The sequence below is a fragment of the Sinocyclocheilus rhinocerous genome, unplaced genomic scaffold (assembly GCF_001515625.1).
Source record: "Sinocyclocheilus rhinocerous isolate Xijiao unplaced genomic scaffold, SAMN03320098_v1.1 scaffold474, whole genome shotgun sequence".
In the NCBI taxonomy this organism is placed as follows: Eukaryota; Metazoa; Chordata; class Actinopteri; order Cypriniformes; family Cyprinidae; genus Sinocyclocheilus; species Sinocyclocheilus rhinocerous.
In genome coordinates this window covers 830,648-843,616 of record NW_015644625.1, presented here as the reverse complement: position 1 = coordinate 843,616, position 12,969 = coordinate 830,648, and the positions used below count along the sequence as shown (strand labels likewise).

The 12,969-nt window shown below is 42.3% G+C and overlaps 1 protein-coding gene across 1 annotated transcript in view; it reads right to left on the bottom strand.

Annotated features, from left to right (window-relative positions):
• Positions 1 to 7,098, bottom strand: part of LOC107758540 (storkhead-box protein 2-like) — a 113,068-nt gene extending 105,970 nt beyond the window's left edge. The window contains exon 1 of the mRNA XM_016576299.1: positions 6,101 to 7,098. Coding sequence (XP_016431785.1) covers positions 6,101 to 6,428 — 328 coding nt within the window. The 5' untranslated portion in view covers positions 6,429 to 7,098. The remainder of the gene's footprint in view (positions 1 to 6,100) is intronic.
• Positions 7,099 to 12,969: the final 5,871 nt, after the last annotated feature.

Here is a 12,969-nt window from a genome sequence, read left to right as displayed (position 1 = left end):
AGACCGATGAGCTTTGTAAAAATCGACACGTTTCAGAAAGGCGGGGCATAGAGGAGAAACAATAAAAAGTGTGAATGACATGTGGCCAAGTATGGTGACCCATACTAGGAATTAGTGCTCTGCATTTATCCCATCCTTAGTGCACACACACAGCAGTGAACACACACACACACTGTGAACACACACCAGGAGCAGTGGGCAGCCATTTTTATGCTGCGGCATTAAACACATTTCATTACACCAAATACACAAAATAATGTTCTTTTTAGCAGCATCATATGACCCCTTTAAGTTTTATCATTAGCCAGTCCAGAAAAAAAGTCTGATTAAAAAGTAATAGAAGTAATAGAACATCGCTCCTCAATTTAAAGTATCTCCCCCCCCCCCACAGTCAACACATATGGCTTTTTTGGCTAGGTTTAAAGGGAAAGAGCACTTTTGAGTAGAGCAGTCTTTTTCTGTCTATGGTAATTTTGTGATAAGAAAAGTAGTTTAAATGTTTTGCCACTTGCTTGAGCAACTTAATATATAAATCTAGAAGTAAATGCAAAAGTAAAAGAATTGAATAATGTGTTGCTTATATCTATTGTGTTTAAACATGTCTATGAAAGATTTTATTACTGTACTGTGTAAAAAAAGAATTGGAATGCTGAAAAAGCATTTTCAGTGACAGTGTTTGGATTTGAAATCAAAATAATGGATAAATGTTGTGTTTGTGTCGGCAGATACTGCTTTCTGTGATCGGCGATCTGCCTCAAAAATCCCGATCAGAGCACCCCTAATTACAGTACAGAATAAAAGATGTATTGCTACTTCCATTTCATTGGCTACGTTTACATGCACAATTTTTGGTTCAATCGGACTGAATTCATTCCGATTGATGAATCTGAATGTAGTGTTTACATGAACGCTAAATAAAGTGATCGGGTTGATGTGCGCGTTTATATGCCACAAGCTTACAATTGGAATTGATTTTTTTTTTACATGTACACACTGCACAAATATAGAGTTTCTACTACTGTTTGCACATAATAACCACTCTCCTACACAGTTTATTTGTTTTTAACAGCAGAATTAATATTTATCCATTTATGGATAAATATACATATAAACCGCTGTGCCGTGCTGCTCATATTTATCACGCAGTACAAATGCCCCTCCCTGCGCCCAAAACGGGTTGCCTGTGGATGAATATCCAAAACAAGGACTGGTGGGAGGTTGTCCTGCTCCACTTCACAGTTGCCAAGTGAAAGGAGAGTTTTATAATGACAGGACACACATTTACACAACACTTTATTCGAAAAGAAAAACCGCTCGTTCCGTGCGTCATACGTCATACGCTATTTCTAAATCATTGCACATGCGCAGACCTTTCAGTTTCGGGGTTCAGTCCGATCGAGTGTTTAAATGCACTCTCAATCGTATTAGAAAAGGAATAAACCACCCCCTTCAATCGGATCGAAATTTCATTCCGATCGAGCTCAATCGGATCGATTAGGTGTTAACATGAAGGCTTTTCAGTCCGATTGAGCAGTCAATCAGTGTTATTTTACATTTGATTACTTTAATTTCTGTAGTCTTCATTGTAAAAATTAAATACAGATTAATGCTTACCATTAAAGTTATACACCGTATTCAGTCAAGAGCAGAAAGTGATTTTCTTTGTCTTTTGTTCTTTGATTAACATGACAGAGAGCAGCAGGAATATTGGACTGCGGTCCCTTTAAGAGTTTATCCACGGACCCAATATACTGTTACACAACATGCGTTCTCTTTCTCAACTATTTAACGTTCCAAAACTGACTGTGTTTAACTGGATACTCGCCAAAACGGGCATTTTGACAATTTTTTATGTATTTGAACGTTTTAGCGCAGTTAGCCACTCATTTTGGTATTTGTGGCTCACAAGCTGTTCTGAGACTGAGCGCGGATTGTGCGATCCACTAATATAGATCAGTGGTGATGCGCACGCATTTGGTATAAGCGCAAAACCTGGGGGAATGACTAAACGGCCGATTCCGATCCCTGGCCGATCGATCGGTGCATCTCTATACTATATGTGTGTGTACGGTATATTATGTATATATAAATACACACACATACGTATATATATATTTTTTAAATTTTGTATTTGTATGTATTTGTGTGTATATATATATTCTTGCATATAATTTATATTATATATATATGTTGCTGCTAAGGGTGGTCCAACCAGTTATTAGGTTTAGGGGGCAAACACTTTTTCACACAGGGCCATGTAGTTTTGGATTTTGTTTTCCCTTAATAATAAAAACCTTCATTTAAAAACTGCATGTTGTGTTCACTTGTGTTATCTTTTACTAATATTTAAATTTGTTTGATGATCTGAAACATTAAAGTGTGACAAACATGCAAAAAAAATAAGAAATCAGGAAGGGGGCCAACACTTTTTCACACCACTGTACATGATAAATATACATAGTACACACACGCATATAGCATGTAAACAAACTTTTTTGTGTGTGATTAATCGCGATTAATCGCTTTGCAGCCCTAACCCTCTCGTTCATTGATCTGCTCCCCGCTATGCTCTGCTCACATGCTCTGATGAAAACAGCTTTTAAGGACTATACATTATTTGGATAATTAGACAAAAAAAGTTATATTTGAGCATAGAACTGAAAAAAAAAAAAATACACTGATACAGCTTGTAACACTCCAAAGAGAAAGAAAAACTTGAAATCGCATCATATGACCCCTTTAATATATTTTCTGTCCAATTTTATTGTTACTTTCAATACAAGTGAGGCTATTTTATTAACTTGCGTTTTTTAAATTCAGTGTCATTAAAATTGAGTTAAATTTAAAATCTTAAATTATTTTTTATTATTTAATAAAATAATAAATAACTATTACAAAGCATTTTCGGTTACGGTTTTCGGCCAAATGCATCCAGAATTTTCGGTTTCAGCCCAGAATTTTCATTTCGGTGCATCCCTATTAATTTTTGTTTGCATAAACTAGCTAGCTGTTATCTCATAACGCTTTCACACAAACGCTTGTCAATGCGGCCATCTGTTGTTCTGTCTCTTTAGTTTCATTTTCTACTGTGAAACAATGGCCCAGGACAGTGGTGCCACCTTGTGGAACAACTGATTAGTGCAAAACCAAGTCAATGCGCATGTGCGACCTGCACATATAAAGTACACGCGGTTACAAAAATCAGATGGTGCGCTTACACTATACATGTGTACTATTTTGGTGACAAAATTTGTGTCAGGCGCACTGTATGCTGACCCTACACTGACCCTCGCTTATGCATAAAAACCGAAGTATGCTTTGCCATTAGAAATGATTACAATCAGGGTAAGGTAAACCCAAAACTAGATTAATTATTCAAGGCAGTCTACTGATCGTTCAGGCAACTGACAAAATGATTTTAAAATAACTAGTTGAGTTCTGTATTTTTTTATTTTTTTATTAACAATTTCTACCCACTAAAATATTTTAGAGCTTAAAATGTATATTCATTATAAAAATGCTCACAAAGGTAGAAGATTTTATGAATTGAAACAACATTTCTAGGTTAAACAAAACCACTTAAGATTAAGCTTAAAAAAATTTATTCAACTTTTAAAATAATTTTAAAAAATGTCTAGGTTTTTAGCTTATTTTTATGCTTGTTTTGCCTTATTTTTAAATTACCTTGAGGCCCCCTGGTCGAGAACCACTGGCCTAGTTATAGTAATAGTAATAAATTCCATTCAATGCACCACAAAATAAACACTTTTATGATGTTTCTCTTCTCTTGGAAGACTAAAACTTTCACACGCCATTGAAAACTCATTACTGATCACTTTCTGAACTTTTTTTCTCATCTTAAAGGGGTCATAGGATGCTACATGCACTTTTACAAGTTGTTTGAACTGAAATGTGTGTTGGCAGTGTGTGTACACAACCACCCTATATGATAAAAATCCACCCAGTGTTTTTTTTAAATCTGGTTAAAAGAATGACTCCTAAGCGATTGAGGTGTTCTGTTGTTGGATGTAATAATGAACATAGCAGTCGTCATTTACTCCCGACATCTGAGCCGCTGAAGACGCAGTGGATTACATTGTTTCTGAAGGGAATGCGCCCCGATCTACATAAACGTGTCTATGTTCGCGCGAATCATTTATGATCCAGCCTCATCTACAGAAGAAGTGAGTATAATGTTTTGTAATGAATCTTTGCAAATCTCCTTTCCTAATAATGTGCTAATTAGCAAGTTTCACGATGAACGCGGCTAAAGTAAACAGTCTCTCTGAGAGCAGCTTGGAAGAGAGGGGCGGGGTCAGCATAGCTCATTAACATTTAAAGGACAATGCTACAATAACGGCTTGATCAGAAAAGAGCTGTTTTTGACAAGGTAAAAAAGGTGTTTTTTACACTACCATTGAGAAATTTTAACCAAACTATGTTACAGACTTTTCATTAAGACCCTAAAGAATCATATCAACTTGTGGAAAATGGGCATCCTATGACCCCTTTAAATTCTGTAACGTAATATCAAAATGAACTATTTTGTGTGAAGTAAACATGCAAAGAATGTCTCTGTCCATCAATAGAGGGTTTTTCCTCTACAACTCAGCTGTTCCGCAAGACGTGTCAAACACAAAGAGACGGATACAGCATAGCTCTTTCTCCTGCAAAAATAGAGGTGGGAGATCAGGGATATATATATAGAGAGAGAGAGATGCATGTAGAGTAGGACAGAAGAAAGAAAACCCTGATGCCTACAGCGACACTCCTCAAAAACCTGCTGTTTGTCACGGACCAAGGCTCCTTCCTCTTCCCTTCACTACACTAAGAACATGCCACAATACACAGACCTGTCCCATAATCTACAGAGCTGCAGTAACAGTGAGTGCTGCTGTCCTCAGTGTGTGTCCATGGGGCTGAATATGGGACAGCAGTTTTCTGCACTAATTAGTCTGAATAATGGAGCCGAACGTCACAGGTCTTGATGAGGATGTGAGTATATTAGCTTCATTCACAACTTCAAAACTCAGAAACTCTTCAAGGAGACAACCAAAACCTATGCTAGTTGTTAAGACTATACGTGTACTATAATTCTCACAATGTGCAATAGCACAACCCCAGCACTGAAGGGAAGGCCTGTTCCTTTAAGAGAAGAACAACCACATGCATCCTCTGCCTTAATGATCACAAGAAGGTTTCGGGTTACAGGTGATCAAATTCCTCAATATCTCACAGCTGAAGACAAAGGCTGTGTCCAAAACCTGAAAAACGCTGCATATGCAGGGAGTATATGACCATCAATGCATATCTGAATGTTTTTGTAACACCCCGTCTACTAAGATGATGCCTTGATTTTTTGAGCAAGCAAATCAATAACCATTTCTACAGAGAATTGCAGAATTTAAATGCATGCTTGCTTATTTAAGGGTCACTTGATTTTTTTTGTAGATCAACTTGACATTATAGCCTTGTAAGCCATTGAACCAGGTTTCTTCTTACAAAAACATTAAATCATTGACTGTACAGAAAAGCAGCAGCCTTAATGTTTAGACACAGACAAAAACACTTTAAAATATTGATTTGTACAGTGCCCATCACAAGCAAGCACAAGCAAATAATGTTTTCTAAAACAATGAAATTTGTTCTATAAAGCACAATGGTCGCATATAGTATCCAACTCAAAAGTACATTTAAATATAAACATCAGGTCAATCATATTCCTGGAGATCTTCCATCATGAAAAGTTTAGATCTCAGCTAGAAATACAACTTTCAACACATTTATTTACTACTAAAATATTCATATACTACAGTATTTACATGGTGTTCAAAATCAGCAATGAATACTATGAAATTACTATGGTACATTAAAAAAAAAAACATGGCACTACCATGGTAACCTGTCCAAAACGTACATAATACCATACTTCAAAGAAGACTTCAAAGAAAACCAGTGACCCTACCCTGGTGCCATGTTCAAAACCACGGTAATACCATGGTACTTTGTCAATGGACGACCTCCAGGAGCAAGACTGGCCACTAATGAAGTCCTCATTGTTGTATAAACATCATATATGCACCACATAGATGATTCTTACCGAGGTATTTGATGTCGAAGCCCTGCGGTGGTTTGAGGGACCTCCTCATCCAAGCCTCCCTCAAAACCTCCAGGTGATCCTCCTTCCCCTGGATCAGCAACACATGCTCGTCTATCCAGCCCAGGAAGAAAGTCTCGGCTATGGCATCGGCCACCATCTTATTCCAGAAATATTTCATGTTCAGTGATTTGAAGTCGGCGAATATCTCGTAGCCGGTGTGATGGTGCGGCGGCTCCTCGCTCTCCGTCACTCCGGGCGCGTCCTCCGCCACGACGCGCGACAGCACGATGGCCAGAGAGTGCGGCGCGATCTGCAGGAACGGCTCCATTGATCCCCTCGAAGATGCTTCGTTAGACTCGACGCATTCCACGCGCGTGGAAGCGCAAATAAGGCGATGGATGGATGGATGGATTGATTGATTGACTGATTGAACGCGCGCCCGCAACCAGACAAAGAGCGCGTTTGCGCGTTAGTTCATTTGACCTGGCTGTATGCCTGGATGCAATTATTGTAATAAAAGAACATTATGGTGATATAGAAAGGATAAGGTCATTATTATTCCAAACAAATGCTTGGGTGGATGCGGAATGTCATTTTAAGGGTAAAATACGCAGGTGATCATGTTATTCTCCGCTGAAATCGCCGCATATTATCCATTCCTCACCTTGATCAGAGACAACGGCGTGAAAATAATGACATCCTCTTCCAGCAGGGATGCGGGATGGAGAAAAACATTATCTTAACGTCCCTGGATGAAAAAATAGGTTCGCGTCAAAAGCAAAAATGAGATTTATCGTCTTATTTTTTTCCTCGTCGAGATGCGGTGGATCCCTGCAGGCCGGTGCGTGACGATGCCTGTGTGGTTTACGGTGTGTAAAGCAGGTTATTACCTTGAAGCTCCCGCAGCTCTGATAGTGATGCCCTCTAACGGCGGAGGAGAGGCACTGCAGGCGCAATCCCCAGTCAAAAATAAAGATTCTCTTCATTTACTCACCTTCATATCATTCCAAACCAGTTTTGATTTTTTTTCGTTCAGTGAAACACAAAATAACGAAGTTTAAATCATATATTTTCAATGTAGTGGCAATGAGCAGTCTATGAGATACAGCCTCAAATCACCACTCGTCAAGTGCGACATAGGCTATTCCAATCTGTCTGAAGTCATACGATAGCTTTGCTTGAAAAACGGACCAAAATTAAGTTATTCACTGAATATTCTCCTTTCAGATGGCCGTTATTGACTTAACTGTCAGTGATTTAAACTCGAGATCCGAATCATCAGCGAACCGATTCACCGGCTCAATGCATGCGTTGTTAATCGCTCTTTAAAGTGATTGCAAAGTCCAAAGTTATTTCGAAGTTCAGATCACTTGACAAAACGAGTTTATTTGGACACACTGTGTAATGTCGGATGTGTCTTCTTATTATATGTAACTCGCAATCGTGATTGTTGCATTGTAACTGTCACATTTTGCTCGCAAAAAACTCAGAGCCGTACCAAAGCCACTATAAAAGGCAAGCCTGCAACCTTAGCCAGAAAAGCATAACGGCTAAAGCAAACGCTTCCGGTCTGGCACGTTTTTTTTTTGTTTGTTTTTTTATCTTCAGAGGCAGCATTCCAAGGCAGGAAGGCATCAAGGCATGTCCTAATCCAAATTCTGCTTCACTTCCTGTCTCCGGAGGTACCTTCTTCTGGTAGAATTTTGAAGGCAGCATAGATAGCCTTGTCCAAATACCCACACTTGCGGTCTTTGCAAGTGACCACTTGACTATCTCAAGTGGCCAAGACCGCAAGTGTGGGTATTTGGACAAGGGGATTGTATCCTTCGCTGCCTTTGATATCCCACAATCCTGTGCGTTCCATTCCGTGAGGTTGAGCTAAAAAATAAAGTTGGCATCTGAAAGTTGCGTTTGGTGGTCAGTTTGTGTGTAAATGTATATTTCTGACTAACTTTTTGCACTTTTGATGTTATTTCTAGCAATAAATCAGTATTATAGTAATTAAATATTAATTTAGTTATCACCAAAACGCGTTCTATTTTGTTGTAGATCATTAAACCGTTATGCTGCCTCAGAAGCCTGTCCGAAATCAGTTTCAGGGGGTGCCTCCATGCAAAAACGCTGCCTGCAAAGTCATTGCCTGATAAGGCAGCAAGTCAGCTGCCTAGGCTTTCGGACGCAGCCATAAACGGCAATTGAGTGTCGCACAACTCTGACTGAATTTCAATGACGTCAAGGCTGTAATGTAATTGGTTATTAAGGGACACGTGATCCAAGTTAGCCGTTACACTTTCTCCAATAGTAAGTAATACAGACCCTTAGTATTCCCTATAGTAAAATAATCTTTGGCCATACCACGTATGCTTGTCCATCTCCATAAAGGCCAGACGAGCACTGATTTGTGGGTAATTTCGTTCTCCACTTTCTGTGAATATATCGATGCTCACTTTAAAAGAAACTTCAACAAATCAATCAAATACATTTTTATGTTAAAAAAAGACAATATACAAATTCTTTCAATGAATGTATTCTTCCAATCCAATGAAACAGACAAACACAACTGCATGTAGTGAATCCTGGCTTCGCTACAGTTTGACCTACACAATATTAACACCATTAATGGAAATTCTATTTACATAGACTGCAAAATTACAGCAAAATTATATATTTACCTGAGGTTGCATCCCACTCACCATCACAAGTTATTCTATTGCAGATATCCTGACAAATTTTTCAATGCAATTACAGCATCCAGACTAAAGAGAATCACCTTATGTTACTACCACATGATATCTATTACAGCAAGAAGAGGTAGGGATGACAGTTTGGGGGTTTTGTTCTTTTTTACTCAGGCTCAGACATGTAAACATGTCTCTGCTGTGCTATTTGCTTCTCCTGTTTCATAATAGCCACAGGTGGTGTGTAATTTACTGCTTTAGTATGAAGACGGTGAGCATGTTGCTAACCTGCAGGAGGATGTTAAACTTGCCTGCTGACTCCACAACAGTTCTTTTTCTAACTTCTCTCGGTGTTTCACTATGGGGAATCGCTTCGGCCGTGACCAACTGCGGAAGCTCCTATGACACCACGTCTGTCTTCGACAGACAGGTCGACCTATGACCAGGCTCCACCCCACCTATATCAGTCAGGTCGACCCCTGCCAAACTCATTCGCGCTTTCTTCCCGTGGGAGACTGCAGCTAGCTCTCTCAGCACATCCTGACTTTGCTGATTTCACTAAACTGTTCAACAGACGGGCCATCATTGGACTCAGTCACCGAATGCGAGGTTAGTTAGACAGGATTGTGTTGAGTGATATCCTAAAAATTAGAATACTGTCCGAGTCAAGGCGAGCTATTCTAATCGGCCTACTGCGTATTAAATTACTGCGGTAGGTGACGTTAAGTCAACTAGAGGTTTAACGCGTCAAGGCAAGCCTTCAGAAGGTTTAATTAACTTAGACCAGCAGGCGTGTTGTTATGAGTCTGAGGTTTGCATCACTTCTCAGCCATTATGTCGACGGCCATCACCCCCGCCAAAAGTCGAAGACCAGAGAGGTTGCATCCCACCCGTGTCTATCCTCATGTGGAGCTACCATCTCGGGCAGGGACCCTCACCCCATGTGCATCATGTGTATGGGTCCGAAGCACGCTCAAACGTCGCTGGTGGATCCACAAACATGCGCTCACTGTGCGTCATTGTCGGTGAAAATCTTAGAAAGGAGGCTGAGAGTGGCGGTGGCTAACAAGCAGGACCCTTGTCTGTCTGGAGCGGCCACACAGTCTGCGGCGACTGACCATCTGACGCGAGCCAGTACGAGCTGGGCAGACATGATGGAAGCCGAATCCGCGCATATGCCTCCGCTGTCTGAGGGCCTGCTCACGCAGGAGGAGGGTGATCCGGGGAACGAGGACGCAGAGGGCGATGCAACTCTGATCTCCTCGATTTGTACATGGACGACGAAGAGGAGGAAGACAACTCCCTCTTCCCTGTCCAACAGTCTAGGACTCCAAGCACGAACGACTCGGCCTTGCAAGTAGACAGTAACTTGCACGAGGTGTGCAAATGAGTCGCGGCAAAATTGGGCCTAGCTTGGCCCACGGCCAAGGATGCTGAAAGAGCTGAGAGGGACCTTTATGATGGAAAAAGGTTGCCTCCTGCTCAGCCTGCAGCGAGACAACTCTTGCCTGCCGTGCCTGCTTGCATGAAGGAAATGTCCCGCTACTGGTCTAGCCCCTTTAAGAGCAAGCTCCCTACCAAGGGGTGTTCCATGTTGGAGATTCAAGGGATGGGGGAGCTGGGGTTGGCCGGACCCCCAGCGGTAGAGTCTTCAGTGGCCTATCACCTCCATCAGAATCGGCGCTCTATTTCGGCCTCCTCTCAGATTTCGCTGCAGAGTAAGATGAAATGGCTGACCGCGATATATCAGAGGATGTATAAATACGCGAGGCAGTCTGTGTGCTCGCTGAATGTGGTGACTTTACTGTCAGCGTATCAAGCGGAGATTTTGGAGGAGATGGGGCGGCAGCTGGACCCAGGGGCGCAGAACCCGGCACTCTGGGACGAAATTTGCGTGGTGAACGATCTGATTCTGCGCTCTTCCCGCAGCGCGGTTCAAGGCTGTGGCTGTGTGATGGGCTTGGCTGTGTCAGGTGAGAGAGCGTTATGGCTAACCCTGTCAGGCTTGGGCGACGCACAGAAGTCGGAGGTAATGGATGCTGCATACAATCCTACTGAGGGGCTGTTTGGCCCAGCCCTCGAGTAAATGAGGGAAACCAGCACCCTCAGGAAACAGGAGGATGAAGCATTTAACCTCTGCTTACCGCGTAAGCAAGCGCTGTGGCCACCCTCTCAACTGCCACGACAGCGGCAGCGAGAGGGAGACCGGTAGGCGCTAGGGCTCAAAGACCTGCTCACAGCGGGCAGCAAGCTGGCCAGCGCTCACGATCGGATGGCTCTGGGCCTTGGGGAAAGCATTCTTTTGCGGCCGTGGCAGCTAAAAACCGTCCATCCCACCCTGAGGAGAGGAAGAAGAAGCGTGCATCCTGACACGCAGGTATTCCCCGGCCCTTCTCTCTCCGCCCGCAAAGAGGAGAAGGTGGGAATACAGCCCTCTTGTTCTGAATTCAATAAGGGCCCGTTTGGTAAGCTCTCCTCAAAGTCAGAGAGACGAGGGAGCTCAGAGTCATGTTCAGCAGTGTCACCAAGCACTCACACAGTGTTTTCAAACACTTTTCAGTTTGGGGGAATTGAAAATAAAGAATGCATCATCGCATCCAAGCCACGGGTTGAAGGCGATATGCTCCCCGAGTTCAGAAAACATTAATAAATGTTGCACTATTGCAGCCAGACAAGCAGCCGAGGGCGATATGTTCCAGAGAAAAAATTCAAAGATATGAGAAGCGCTCCCCTAGTCTCACCGCTGGAGGGAGCGCTCGCTCCTTCAGTGGGAGCCAGCGCGGCAGCAGTGGTGACGTCATCACTGTGCGACGTCAGCCGGGTGGAAGTGTTCGGAGAACTTCTCTACCTGCGTTCCATTCGGAAGGGCTCATCCCTATGCCCTAATCCCTTCAAAGGGTTTACCCTCCGGAGTGAGAGCTTCGAAGGTTTGAAGGGTGTAGGGGACCAAACAACTGTTTCTTGAAGTGCCCTTCAAGACCATCATCACGTGCCCACACGGAGGCACAATCATCATGCAAAGAATCTGCGCAAAGGATCATGGGAGCCCGAAGTGTCCATCAGTTGTACCCTTCGAAATCCTTCATTCCGAAGGGCCCTTTGAAGTGGCCAGTTTTGAGCACTTCGGTTTGGAACAACCCTTCAATATGGCGGCCATGATTGTTTTCACTCCGAAGTGCCCTTCGGAGGGCGATATATCCCTTTTGGAACGCACCATCTTTGCCCGAATAGCCATGTGGCGCACATGTGCGGTTCACCCGTGGGTTATGTCAATGGCTGAGAGAGAATCGGCTCGTGTCCTGATGGCCAAAATAGAAACTCTTTTAAACAAACGGGAGATCAGAGTGGTGCCTGAGGAGGAGAGCCGTCAGGGCTTTTATTCCCGTTATTTTGTAATTCCAAAAAAAGGGGGCACAGCCCTTCGTCCAATTCTGGACCTTCGTGTGTTAAACAAACACCTATGAAAGTATTCATTCAGAATGTTAACACACGAAGCGCTTTGTCGATCTTCATCCAAATGATTGGTTTGTGACAATCGATCTGTCAGACGCTTATTTTCACATAGACATTTACCCCTCTCACAGGAAATTCCTCAGATTTGCTTACGGAGGCGCAGTTTACGAGTTTCAGACTATTCCGTTCGGGCTATCTTTAGCTCCAAGGGTTTTTTCCAAATGTGTGGAAGCAGCCCTGTTCCCGTTAAGGAACAAGGGAATAAGAATATTGTCATACACAGACGATTATCGGATATGCTCCTCGTCGAAAGATCAAGTGAAAGACGCAGGGGGATGAGAATCCAAAACAAGGACTGGTGGGAGGTTGTCCTGCTCCACTTCACAGTTGCCAAATGAAAGGAGAGTTTTATAATGACAGGACACGTATTTATACAACTCTTTATTCAAAAGGAAGAACCGCTGGTTCCGTGCGTCATACGTCATTAGCTATTTCTGCGTCAGGTCGCCGTGATTTTGCCAAGTAAGACATATTCCTGGATCAACATCTTTTGTTGATCCTGGATCAACATAACCGTCCAAAAATATAGACTTAACCCAATCCCAATCCCTACCCCTAAACCTAACCCTACCCATAATTTATTCCTAAAAACAGCGTGAAATGATAGCTGATTAACAAGGGTGTAGAAGCACCTAATCCTGATTGTAAGCCTAAAACAGATATTTCCTGAAAAGTTAT